This window comes from Medicago truncatula, chromosome 2 (genome assembly GCF_003473485.1).
Source record: "Medicago truncatula cultivar Jemalong A17 chromosome 2, MtrunA17r5.0-ANR, whole genome shotgun sequence".
NCBI lineage: Eukaryota > Viridiplantae > Streptophyta > Magnoliopsida > Fabales > Fabaceae > Medicago > Medicago truncatula.
Genome location: NC_053043.1, coordinates 16,602,397 through 16,616,412, shown reverse-complemented (window position 1 = coordinate 16,616,412; position 14,016 = coordinate 16,602,397). Strand labels below are relative to the sequence as shown.

At 31.8% G+C, this 14,016-nt stretch overlaps 2 protein-coding genes across 2 annotated transcripts; one reads left to right on the top strand and one right to left on the bottom strand.

The window, feature by feature from the left end:
• The first annotated feature begins 2,012 nt into the window (after window positions 1-2,012).
• LOC11443215 (putative clathrin assembly protein At5g57200) lies at window positions 2,013-6,269 on the top strand. The gene is made up of 15 exons (XM_039830108.1): window positions 2,013-2,102; window positions 2,516-2,585; window positions 2,901-2,998; window positions 3,230-3,368; window positions 3,478-3,605; window positions 3,686-3,778; window positions 3,892-3,942; window positions 4,037-4,102; window positions 4,183-4,248; window positions 4,381-4,461; window positions 4,690-4,767; window positions 4,943-5,140; window positions 5,230-5,308; window positions 5,609-5,724; window positions 5,811-6,269. The coding sequence occupies exons 1-15, from the start codon at window positions 2,013-2,015 to the stop codon at window positions 6,234-6,236; spliced, it is 1,779 nt and encodes a 592-aa protein (XP_039686042.1). The 3' UTR covers window positions 6,237-6,269.
• Window positions 6,270-7,760: 1,491 nt separating this feature from the next.
• Window positions 7,761-12,141, bottom strand: LOC11439673 (uncharacterized). Its single transcript, XM_003595022.4, has 3 exons — window positions 11,586-12,141; window positions 9,902-10,051; window positions 7,761-8,124 (listed from the first exon to the last, which is right to left on the bottom strand). Exons 1-2 carry the CDS (start codon window positions 11,983-11,985, stop codon window positions 9,924-9,926), a joined length of 528 nt encoding a protein of 175 aa, XP_003595070.1. The 5' UTR covers window positions 11,986-12,141; the 3' UTR covers window positions 7,761-8,124; window positions 9,902-9,923.
• Between the last annotated feature and the right edge of the window lie 1,875 nt (window positions 12,142-14,016).

The following is a 14,016-nucleotide window of genomic DNA, read 5'->3' as shown; positions in this document are numbered from 1 at the left end:
GTTAGTAGAAGTTGTATATATATAAAAGTTTCTCTATGTTAGCTTATCATGTGTAACAAACACAAGATCACTAACTCTTAACTAATCCTTTCTTAGCTGACATGATGTAATATCCCTCCTCAAGTTGGAGATTGATAGATATCAATCATTGCAGGCTTGGATAATAATGTATGAAAAGGCTGAGGAAGTAGAGATTTGGTGAAGAAATCTACGATCTGATACTAAGGAAGTAGACATACACTTTTTACCAAAAAGACATTGAATAAAAACATTATTTTTTTTTTGAATAAAAACATTTCTAGATGCTAGTTGCAAAACAACCACACACATATCTGAAACATAATGCTATTTTATTAGCTTTTTGAGCGTGACATTGAAACTTAGTGAATAAAATAAAAAATTTCGTGTGAGACATTGAGATTTTTTTTTGAAAGAGTGTGAGACATTGTAGAGAGGAGGATAGGTGAAAATATAATTGAAATTGGAGGAGTACATAATTGATAAAGGAAAGACATTACTGAGCAAAACTTAATCTTAACACAACCTTCTCAACTTATAGTTTCACAAATTTTCATTTACAAACAACCCTGTTTCCATAGTATTCATAATACAACAAGGGTTTTTCTATCATATGCAAATGATAGTCGATTTTAAGGGAATTGATCATCTCTCACAACGTGGCAAATTTCATTTTGAATATCCAGTAAGTTCATCTTTTGTATCACCGGGAGTTAAACAAAATCATAATGAACTATGTCAATTATGCAAAAGTTGAATAGTATAATTTTTTTGCAAAATTACGGTGGTTCATTATGATTTTGGCAAACTTACTATGATACCAAACATAGTCTAAGAGGTATTTATATTTAATATATTATGTCTCCTTAAATAGATTTGTCTCTCAAAAAAGTGTCACATGGGTTCTCCTAAAACAACATGACGAATATATTTGAATCTTGAGCCGGCCCTAGTTTATTTTAGAGAGAACATTCATCTTGTCTCTAAGTCTCTTTCTTCCACACTCACTAGAAATGGGTGGTTTTGGACAATTTTTTTGACTAAAATCACCCATCTAAATTTTTTTTTTCTCTTATATTAATCTCAACAAGTGATTTTCACTTGTGCTAGCTCAATGAGATATTAACTTCGTAACCTTAAGATAATGAGTTCAAATTTCGTTAGGGACGGTCATTTTCGCATATATAAGTTTTTCTTTTGTGTTTTTTTTGTGATTTTCGTCGCCTTGATGTGACATTGTTTGATTTTCCATTTTTGAGTTGTGCTCGATTAGTTCTATTGAAAGATCAATTTCAATCAATTACAAATTCAATTAATGACTTTGATGTCAACGCTGCAGATCTTGAGACATAAGTCATTCAATCACTTGCTTTTATTATATTATTTGTAGACTTTTTTTTTGTTGTATGCTATTAACTTAGATCATACGAGTTTGTTCAAAATTCATCTTTTTCATTTTTAGCGATATACTTTATCAATTTGAATAAATAAATATATTTTTTTAAAAGAAAATGTATATTTGAATCTCGTTACCAAAAAAATTTGATTACCAATTTTTTTTATGACAATGTAATTGTAAAATCAAATCAATTGAATGATGAAATAAAAAAGGAAATTATTTCACTTTTATCTTGAATTTCAATAGTTTTTTTTGTCAAATTCAATCTTACACTACAAATCCCATATTACAAGCAATATATTTTCAAGTTAGTTAGCCTTCTATCGAGGTAAAATCTTAAAAATGGGCATTTTCGTAAACCTTAGTAGCAACAAAACAGAATCCGGTTTTTACTATTCTTAAAAATCAACCACTAGATCCTACAGAAACTTTCATAGGATGTAACCTGATTCTCTCGTCAAAATTTATAAATTGGTTAGGCTCAACAAAATGTAAAAGTTCCAAAATACCCTTTACGTAGATAGAACAAAAAACAAAGCACAATTGTTTCTTCTTTCTCTCTTTCCTTCAAAATCATAAAGGAAAACCATTTTTTATGGGAACATTTACAAGCTTTAGAAAAGCCTATGGTGCTCTCAAGGATTCCACCAAGGTTGGCCTTGCCAAAGTCAATAGTGAATACAAGGTAATTTCATCTCCCATTTTTTATGTATAATATGCATGCAATACGTAAGATTTCAATAAGGATCTGCTAACGTGTTTTGAATCGTGACATCATAATTTTTTTATGTTTCTACGACCTCAATAATTGGTTGTTTCAGTCACATTTTACCATGGTTTTAAATAGAGTTTGTGGCCACGATCTGAATCATGACACCATATAGTTTTTTTTTGTTATTACAACCGCAATGGGAGGTTGTTTGATGTGATTCTTTCACCATAACTACTATTTAAAATAATGCTAGTATTTATGCAAATATATGTGTGTTATATATATGAATCTCTAGCTAACTTTTTAAGTTTTTTAAATTTCTTTTCTTATATTTCCACAAAAGTTTCTTGAATTGTTTTCTTTCTTTCTTCTTTTTGTTTTTGAAGGAGTTGGATATTGCCATTGTGAAAGCTACCAATCATGTTGAATATCCTCCAAAGGAACGTCATGTTAGAAGTGAGTTGATATATATACCTCATCATATAATCATTCTCAATTTATTTTCTAATGCAAATGATGTTATATTGCATTTTCATCTTCTATATCTCATGAAATTTGTTTTACCACAAATTTTGGAGTTTAGATCAATATTCATCTAAACTAGCTTCGGTTAATCAATGTAGCATTTTCCATGTTATAAAGATGTATAATGTTGTAGAAAATATAAAAACATTTACCATATAATGTTAAGTTTTAAGGTATTGATTTGAATTTACATTGCAAAGTTTATTTCAACTTGTATAATTTACCTTAAATTGTTCATTGTTGCAGAAGTATTCTATGCGACATCAGCACACCAACCACGCGCGGACGTGGCATACTGCATTCATAAACTTTCCAAAAGACTTGCAAAGACGCGAAGTTGGATAGTAAGAACTTACGAAATGATATTCATAGCTTGATTTTTTTTAAAGAGACTACGAACGCTATGAGTTAGTTACTCTTGTAGTGTAAATCGTGCAAAATTAATTGAATACGACATGTTCATTAACAACGATATCACCTCAAACGATTTAGGGAGAGTTTATGCACAATCTGCTTAGAATTGGACTATTCTTCACCCTATAATATTCATTTGCAACTGATTATCAAATTAACAGGTTGCTTTAAAGACATTGATAGTGATTCATAGAACTTTGAGAGAGGGTGATCCTACATTCAGAGAAGAGCTTTTGAACTACTCGCGAAAAGGACATATTCTCCAAATATCCAATTTTAAAGATGACTCAAGCCCTCTAGGTAAATTAGTTCTTTGGATTATTCTATGCAACTATTTAAGCATTTTAGATCCTTTTCTTAGTCAATGTTAACTGTTTCATTTCTTAACCGATTAATTTTCCTTTTGCAGCTTGGGATTGTTCTGCATGGGTTCGAACCTACGCACTATTTTTAGAAGAAAGGCTTGAATGTTTTAGAGTCCTCAAATATGACATTGAGTCGGAGCGTTTAGTAAAATCGTCGGCAACTGAACCTAAAGTTTGTGCATTACCCCCAAATTTCTCAAAAGAAAAGCTTATTTTTACGTTTAGAATACCGCTAACTTTTTCCTTTGACAGCCCCATAGCAGAACTCGATCCTTGGCTAATGATGATCTATTGGAGCAGCTACCGGCATTGCAACAACTCTTATTTCGTCTTATTGGTTGTCAGGTATGAGTTAACGAAATGAAAACACTTTATTGTGTCACATAATCTCTCGTCATCGAAATTATTATATTTTCTTGCATTTAAGGTAACATTTAATTTTCTATGACATTTTGCAGCCTGAAGGATGTGCTTATAACAATTACCTAGTACAATATGCATTGGCATTGGTATGCATCTCTAGTAGTTTAAGTCTTATCTTTCTTTACTTAATCATGTGTCTGGTTTTGTTACTATTTTTGTTGCTCATGGCAATCTTATTAGGTATTGAAAGAGAGCTTCAAAATATACTGTGCACTCAATGATGGAATCATCAATCTTGTGGACATGGTAGATTTTATTTCACTTTTAATTTTCTATTTGATTAGTTAATTTACTTGAATTTTAAATTGTACTACTGAAAATTGCAGTTCTTTGAAACTTCAAGACATGAAGCAGTGAAGGCCTTAAATATATATAAAAGAGCTGGCCAACAGGTTTGTAATGATGTTTTCTTTAAACACGTTCTTATTGTTGTCCATTGTGGATTGAATCTTTTTTCTCAATGAGATTTTTCGAAAGAATAATCCTTCTGTCAAACTTATCATTTTTCTCTCTATGTTATGCAGGCTGAAAATCTTGCCGAATTTTATGATTACTGCAAAGGCTTGGACCTTGCTAGGAATTTCCAGTTTCCAACGCTTAGACAGGTTCCTTTTGTTTCTTATGGTCCATTTGATTTACAAAAAAATTAGTGCTGGACAACTTTTTATCGTGTACGGTGTTTTGTGAACAACTTTGTTTAGTCCTGTCGTCACTTTTCAAATCAAACTTCGATAAGTATTTTTGTCTTGTTACCCTACTTTTTTTTAATCAGAACCTTAGTATATACTTCATGAGCAGAAGAAACTCATGAAGCTTTTTAATTCAATTAACAGCCGCCTCCGTCTTTTCTTGCTACGATGGAAGAATATATTAAAGAAGCTCCCCAATCAGGCTCAGTTAACAATAGATTGGTAAGAAAAAAGTTATGATCAATTTTCATGTTCAATACTTGTTCATTATATTGCATTATTCCTCATGTTTGTATATGAACTTCAATGGACCAATATACATTTTATGTTACCTTTCATACCGGAACATAGAGTATTAGTATAATGTGTTTCTTAAAATAAATGTCACTTGACACAGGAGTATGAGCAAAATGAAGAATCGGCTGAAGAAGAATCAGAACCAAAAGAACCAGAAGAGCCTCAAGAAGAGGAGAAACAAGACGAGGAAGTCACCGAGGAAGAGCAAGTACCTGAGGAAGAAACCCAACCAGAGGAAGAGGAAAAGGAAGTTGAGCTTCCTCCACTGATATCAACTGATGGTACCGATGATTTACTGGTATGTTTCGGTTATAATCCTATCTAACTAAAAGTGCGTGCGCGATTGTGATGTTTGTTTGACGGAATATATGTATGTTCCCTATGTAGGGTTTGAATGAAATAAATCCCAAAGCTGTAGAGTTGGAAGAAAGCAATGCATTGGCTCTAGCAATCGTACCGCCGGGTGGTAAGTCTTATAATGGTTTCTTATAGACAGCAAATAGTTTCAAATTGCAAACTGCGTCACATGTTGCAACCACTATATCGTGGTTGTAGCGATGTTGACAAACAAATCACATTGCAATTTCAATGTTTTGAAAATCACTTGAAAAACCGCAACAAAATACATATTCCAATGACCTCAGTACATATTGCAACAACTGCAATATTTGCTATCGCAACGACTGCAACTGCAATTTACAAATAATTGAACTATACTTGTTATTTGATACTTGATCTAATTATAAGGTTTTGAAATTTTATGTAGGAAATAATAATTCAAACAATCTTGCTTTAAGTAACATTGGTGGGACTACTGGTTGGGAACTTGCTTTGGTTACAACACCAAGTAACCACACGAGTCAAGCGCCAGATCGCGCAATGGTTTGTCACTTTGCTACACAAATTTCAATTACTTATCAAGAAAAATAACATTTATATTTTCTTAAACCCTTTGTTTTTGGATTCAGGCTGGTGGTTTTGACAAACTATTACTAGATAGCTTATACGAAGACGAACATGCAAGGAGACAACTTCAACTTCAAAATGCAGGTTATGGACATGAAGAAATGACAGTACAAAATCCATTTGATCATTACAATCAACATGATCCATTTGCAATGTCACAAAACATAGCACCTCCAACCAATGTTCAAATGGCATTATTGGCTCAACAACAACAAATGACATTCCAACAACAGCAGCAACAACAAATGATGTTTCCACAACAACATCAACAACATCATAACATGGCAATGGTACCTCACCAACAACAACCTCATGCTCAATATCCTCAACAGATGATGGGTGCTCATAATCCATTTGGTGATCCTTTACCTGTTGCTAGTTACCCTCATAATTCTATGCCGCAGCAAGGAAATTACAATTTAATGTAGAGTTTTCCTTTTACTTGTTTTTGGATTTTTTTTATTCATTGTTGACTAGTGAATATGATATATATATTTTTTTTTATTTTAGTTATCAATAATTTATATTAGATAAACTTTTCCTTGCCTAGATATATCCTAGTACACATAGGTTAAGTTTGAATTTGTATTAGATAAACTATTCATTGCCACAAACCATTGTTTTAGTCTTCAAATTCCTTTGATTCATTGAATTAGATAAATTATTTGGATGTAGCTTATCATGACATCTTTGCTGTCATGGAGCTAAAGGTGCACCCTTTTATAAGTTTTAAGCTAATTTTATGACCATGAGATTAGTATAATGTGGACCAAGAAAACTCACAATTTGTTGCTTCAATTGTATCTTTAACTTCTTAGCCTTCCCTCTAATCAATGGAAATTTCATTACTAGCTCTAGAAGGTCGTTAGCCTTCATGTAGGGTTGATCCTAGTCAAATTTTAATGGTAATCAGATTGATAATAATGATCATCTTAGAGCCATGGTATATTGTTTCTACTCTGATCTTTTCAAGGAGGAAGGTGAGGTTGGTGAGTGGGTGTCCTATTGTATCTTCCCTTCTTGAGCAACATATTGAAAATAAGTTCAGTGAGATCATCTCTGAAGAGGAAGTTAATGTGGTTTTGTTTGGTAAAAGAGATGATTAGGGTTAAAGAGATGATTGAGTGAAAGATATGATTGACTTTGTTAAGAATTTATGGAGGAATCCATTTTGATAACCTGAGTGTAAATACTTCTGATATCAGCCTGATTTCTAAAGTATCTAAGCCTAAGCATGCTGTGACTCATTTAAGATCCATTTCCTTGTGTTGTTATAAGTTCTTGACTAAAACTAAGGTGAACATGCTTGATCTTCTTATGTCTGAGGTTGTGTCCACTTGTCAAACACGTTTCATTTCTATAGGTATTAATGATAAAGTTCTTATTATGCAAGCAATACTCCATAGCATACATATAAAATACTGCGTAAAAATGGTTTATTTGCACTTAAAGGTGACCCTATGCTTTTATATATGAACCATCTTGGTAAAATGCATTGTCCTATATATACTCCCTCAAAACTTTAACAAATCAAGACTAAGCTCTTGCCGCTGAGATAGCACAAATACAGTTTACATTCAATCTAAAGCAAATCCAAAATACAATGTCAATATAAATAGTAGGATCTTAATTTGACAGTCTAAATCAATAATAGCTGCATGAATACACGAAAAATCCAAATCTGTCATTTATTGTATCAACTCTATCTCTCTCCAATGTACCAAACCAGAGACGAGTATCTTCACTCACTTTTTATCTCATTCTTCTTCCATTCCTATGTTTCTAGCATATAACAAACAATGTAAAAGAAGCATTGCCATACACATAGCATTATGGCCTTTGACAAGGCCTCTATATCAGTTCGTTTTATGTTTATATGGGAAACTAACTCCTTAACACACATTCACTCTATCTAAAAAATAATAGAATTCAACCCAATGCTAAAAATCAAGTGAGTAAGTAACCAAATGAAATGTTTATTAGTAATAGATATATTTACAATATAATATATGCACTAAACTGAGCATGTGCCTGCTAGTTCTGAGGGCTGCTCGATAAGTTTAAGCATTATTAGTTTGATAAATACATACATTTCACCCTACAAGGATTCTACATAATAACAACATTGCAAATATTCAACATCTACTGATTAAACAGATCAAAGTTGAGACCAAGTAGTGTGAGAAGGTTAATTCCAGAACTATCACCAGTGCTGCATCTGCACGAACTTCCATTTGCTTCCATCGCCCTTCTCAAACTCCAAACAGCTTAGTTTTTTGTTTCCTCGCATTTTTTGGACTTCTCATCGAGCTTAGGCTGAACCATGAAAATCTTACATAATTAGTACTTAGCATGGTATTCTAAGATAGACATGCAAATATGTACAATCATACTCGATCTATAATTCAACATTCTTGTCAGAAAAATCATATGATCACCAAACAATTTAGATATCTCATTTTGAGATGCACCAGTTTCACAAACAAAATATTATGCATGACAAAAATGTGAAATAAACTAGAAGACAGAAATACTGATAATACCATCTCGTAAACATGTTAAGTTAGACACAAGAAATTAAGAGAACATTCTGCAGCGGTTGGATTTGCGTTTATTAATATACTTGGTCTTTTCAAAAAAAGTGAAAAAGAACATCCGCACACAAGATGCAGTTGTTAACACTTCTTACAGTTTCTTCTAGTACTGCCTTATCTATTTTATATTCCCCGATAAGATAGCACACTATAATATGGTATCAAACTTAGAATCATTTCACAGTAGCTAGGCAAAAATGTCGAACAACCGACACCACTGTTCTTTGGTTTTGAAATTAAAAAAAGAAAAAATCAAAACAGGATTTACTGCTAACATTTGGGAATTTACAGCAAAACTTGTAATAACCAAAGACACACATATTAAGATTGATGACACATGCTTCTGTAGTCCTATAGTACAATTAGTAGTACCACTAACATCCACATTTTACACCAGTATTGTGGAAATAGGAAGATAACTGTATACAATTTTGTATAGGACTTTCCTGTCATAAGATAAGATTTAGCGAATGTGAGCCAGTCAGTACATAAAATTACCATTCACAAATTTGAGTGGTACAAATTAAATTGCAAAGAAAGGAGACACAACGATACATAATAGATTAGATTGCTTGGGTTGTTTTTGACCCGAGAATTTGTTGATAATTTAGTATTTTGAAATCTTTACTTGTGTCAAAAAACTAAAATTTAAATCTTTCCTAATTTAGGGATTTTATCTTTGATATTTGTTTTTAGGAATTTAAATTTTATACATCGTGTGTATCTGATCATGCTTTAAATTCAGAAAGTATCTAAAACCATGACAGATGAGCACTGTGTCTCAAATAAGCGCTCAAGGTGTTTTTTGGACAAAGGAACCTTGCCCCAATGTAAATTTGACTCCTCTAGAGTGAACTGTAACTTTAAACTTTAAAGCATGTAATAATATATTTACTGTTGATGAGAAAGTTAGCGGTTAATATTTAAGATTTGTAATACATGTGTTGTGTACATACAATATCAACTAGACATATATAGTTGAAAAAACTCACTTTATCCTCCAAAGTAAATTGCTCACTTTAGAGGAACTGGGTAGTTTCTCTTTTTACCATTATTTTACTAAATACAGAGGGACATAAGCTAAGCAAGATGAAAGAATGAAGCCTACTACACATTTTAAAATCATCATCATGTTTTCATGAATTTCAATCCCGTCACTCCCCTTTAGGCTTTAGTATAACATATACATAACCTTTCAAAAGCCAGCATAATCATCAGCTAGTTAAAAAGGCAAGTTTTTCATGACTTTCAATCTTGTCACTCCCCTTTAGTTTAATACATATACATAACCTTTCAAAAGGCAGGTTGTAAACTAAGTATAAAGATACAAGTTAGAAGATCGGTAGATCCATACGAAACATGAAAAATCCCCTCATCCCCTATTAGTTTTGATTTGAAATCCATTATCACTTCCTATGTTGCCCGTCAACAAGAACGATTTCTGCTAGTGTAATGTCAACAAACAATAAACTTCCAAGCTAAAAAACAAGTTTTCTCACCACAGCAACTGGCTGAGCTAAGTTATGGTTCATCCTCATCTTCGGAATGAGCTAAATTTTCTGGAAACGTCAGAACCTTCACTTTCACCGGTCCCTCTATCCCTTCTGGGATTTTCAACTCCACACCACTATCCCCACCATGAACAGTCCCTGAAGTCACAGAGAAGCACACAAAACAGTTTAAGCTCATAAATAAATCAACATTTTCACCAACCACAAAGATACATATTGTATCACTCATTGTTTAATTTGCAATCACCAAATGTCAAATAATTAGTCTTACACTCAGCTAATCAGATCAACAATTTTTTACAGAACCCTTTTGAATAACAAATAACTGTATGCTCACAGGTTAAACAACCAACCCCCAATTGGCATTAGAGTGCACATGCTGATTAATCCCGTCATAAGTATACAATTCATTAAGGGGTAGAAGCAGCAAACACAATTTTTTTTTTTTTTTAAGATTCATAGTTGTGTTTTCCTAAAAAAATGACAAGTAGATATTATGCTCATCTAATGTTTTCAGAAAATTAGACAAGTTTCCTGAAAATGCAAACAACCCTCGTCCATCCAACAAAAAAAGAACAGTTTTTAAAGTTTTTCTGAAAAAGAGAGAGACCAACCATTCCATAAAATCTTTTTTTCTCTTCTTTTTTAAAACTTAAAAACAACCTTATCCTCTTGCTATAAACGAAAAGTTAGTACTTTTAGCGAAGATTTTGCAATAGAAGAAACGTTCTACCAAGTGCTACCCGCCATCTCCCTCCTAATTCAATCTCATCAATTCAGAAGGATAATTGAAACCCCATAACCCAAATCAAAGAAAATTGTCAATTTAAACATGCCATTATCTTCCAATTAATCTTCTAATCAATAACACAAATCCTTATTCACTAAACTTTCTATCATAAATCTATAACCAATCCCTTAACTCCAAAAAGGACTTTAAAAAATAAATTGCAAAATCCCAGATCTTCCTTCTTTTTATCCCCCCACCAATCCCCAAATCCAATGCCAAATAATTAAAATTAAAGCAAATTTTTCTCCTCCCGAACAATAAATCAAAACATTTATCAATTCTTTAAACAATAATAACAGCACCAAATCCTTATTGGATAAACTACTCCATAATTTTCCACTAAAATTTGTAAAATCCCAAATCCTCTTTGTTTTTAACCTAATTCTCCCACAAATCCCCAAATCCAATACCAAAAACACCCATTTCTGATCAAATTAACTCAAAATTAAAGAAAAATACCCTCCACCCATGAACTAATAAAGCAAAATTACTACCTTTTACCCTAATTCCCCCACAAATTCCCAAATCCAATAAGAAAAAACCCATTTTTAATCAAATTAATCAAAATTAGAGGAAAATTATCTCCACTATGAACCAATAAAGCAAAATTACCACCCTTTACCTTAATTTTGACACAAATCCCCAAATCCATTACCAAGAAAAACCCATTTTTAATCAAATTAACCAATTAAACCAAAATTCTCTCCACACAAGAACCAGTAAAGCAAAAAAGTAAAGCAAAACTACTAACTTTTACCCTAATTTCCCCACAAATCCCCTAATCCAATACCAAAAAACCCATTTTTAATCAAATGAATTGAAATTAAAGCAAAATTCTCTCGACCCATGAAACAATTAAGCAACAAAATCAAAAAATTGTACCTTTAATGAAGTAATTAGACGAAGGCCAGCCACGAAGAGAAGAGATAGAAAGAGATTCATCATTCTCAAAAGGCGATTGACGTTCATCATCCGTTAATTTATGAACAAGATGAACAACATTCGAAGGAGTAGGCCTAGGTGGGACCCAAAAAGAAGATCCAGGAACAAAAGGTAACCAATCAGGTGTAGCTTTTTTGACGAGAATTCTATGAATCAAATCGTCGAACAGCTTCAGTGTCATCTCGTGTTCACCCTCTGATGATAATGATTGTGATGATGATGATGATGATGTGTCGATTTCGTAGAGTTTTCCTGTGGCGCGTGATGAACGGTGACGGATGGTGGTGAAGTTTGATGGATTGGTGAAGAGGGTTTTGGATTTCGAGATGAAACTGGCCATGGTTGGCGATTGGGTTGGGTTTTGGTGGTGGGAGAGAAAATTGTGTGTGAGAGAGAGAAATGGAAGAGAAATGTGGGAGAGAGAGAGGGTATTTGTAGAGAGAGAAGGAGAAAACTGTGGATACAGGATTGGTTTTCGGTGTACGGATCAAAATGGTTTGCTTACAAGATAATTAAGGTTATGAGCTAATAATAACATGTGTTTAATTTTTCTAATCAATTTACACCGTCAGTGTAAACAAATTTTATACATATATGTTGTATCTAATGATATATATGACCATAAAGTTTAATTGTGGTGGGTTTGCAAACTTGTTTTGCACAAACAACCGATCAAAACATTCTGAATTGTCATGTTTAGCCTACATTGATAATTCAGAATGTTTTAATTATTTATTTATGCAAAATAATTTTGGATTTTCGACCCATCACAATTAAACTATTAGTTAATAAGTTAAGAAATACATGATATGACATGTCATATACCTCATCAATTAATATAACAAAACATTATTATATTAAATTAAATTAAACTCTAATTTATACACGGAGAATGCATGTAAATTAAATTAAACTCTAATTACATTGGAAGGAATATGTTTGTAAAAAAGAAAAATATTGGGAGAAATGTATAAATTTTGTTCATAAATTAAACTTTAAGAGAGCATTTATTTCATATTCATAGATTTTTTTTTTCTTTTAAGTTGAGTAAAGATACTCTTCATTTGATGGATTCATATATTTGATACAAGTTATAAATAAATAAAAAAAGTGATAAATAAGGTGAAAATAAGGAAAATTATAAGTTATGAATACTTTATTTGTCAAGTATAAGTTAAATTTTTTTGGGTTAATATTTAAGTTGTAATTTTTTTTAAAGATATAAGTTGTACATTTTGTTGTCTTTTGCTCAACATATATGTTATAAATTCTTTTTCCTTGGTACAAAAGACTAGAGGGGGCAAAGCCTAAAGAGGTAGAGTCTCTAAAATATGAAAATCTATCGAAATGTTGAAATTAGTCAGTTAATTTGCACTTTTGTTGCTTTTATGCTAACTATCGATAATTTTGATTGTCCAAGTAAAACTCAGAAACTTTCAAATACGGTTAACCAAAGTAGGAGTCGTCCCATTAAAATTATAATTTTTAATAATCATGTCGACCAAAATCTGTGTCACTCTTCATCATAAGATGAGTGGTGTTCTCCCTCTAGGCCATGTCCAAACCAAGGTGTATCTTCCAAAATGGATAAAGAAAATAAAAATAAAATCAACGGTACATAAATGGAGAAGGATTGTACTTACAATCAAAACATTAATGTTGAATCGGTTTATTTAGGGAATAGAATGCCAAAAAGTTTTTTTTTTTTTTTTTTAACATAAATAAAGTTAGTTTTTTGGGGCCGGGATTTAAACTCCAGATGAATTAAGCCTAAGCTCATGAGGATAAACAAAGTTAATTTTTTCAGTTCATAATTGTTAAATAATTAAATAATTGTTGTATTGTTAATATATCAGTCATTCAATTAATCTAAATGTTTTTTATTATTATATTTGAGATCGAATGAAGCGTTTTACATGAGAGTACTATTGGAGGAAGAAATGAGTGACTTATCAATTTTCTTCATATATATTATTGATAATCATTTTCATATTTATGCACGATTCTAGTTTTCTTGATTTTAAGATCAATAGTTCCATGTCCATTCATCTTAACCAATTATATTATGTCAAATGTACTTCCTCGTATGTTATTTTAAATAACAACTTTGATAAATTCTTATTTACACATCAACAAAAGATGGGTAGAGATTATTCATCTAAGTTGATACCAATCAAATTCATTCATTCATTTGTCTTCTACTATATATAACATAAATAATGGAAGAAAAATGAAATATTTCGATCGACGTCAACTCAGATGGATAATCGCTACTCATTTTTTGTTGATGGATAATGTTGTCATTCATAAATAACATTATATTATTAGCCAAATTACACTTATCTTACGATTCAACTTCGAATTATCAAAT

Coding starts and splice junctions, on each gene's coding strand:
- LOC11443215 (XM_039830108.1), top strand. CDS start 2,013: ATGGGAACATTTACAAGCTTTAGAAAAGCCTATGGTGCTCTCAAGGAT. Junction 2,586..2,900: donor AAAGGAACGTCATGTTAGAA/GTGAGTTGATAT, acceptor TCATTGTTGCAG/AAGTATTCTATGCGACATCA. Junction 3,606..3,685: donor CGTCGGCAACTGAACCTAAA/GTTTGTGCATTA, acceptor TTCCTTTGACAG/CCCCATAGCAGAACTCGATC.
- LOC11439673 (XM_003595022.4), bottom strand. CDS start 11,985: ATGGCCAGTTTCATCTCGAAATCCAAAACCCTCTTCACCAATCCATCA. Junction 10,052..11,585: donor GTCTAATTACTTCATTAAAG/GTACAATTTTTT, acceptor CTGTGACTTCAG/GGACTGTTCATGGTGGGGAT.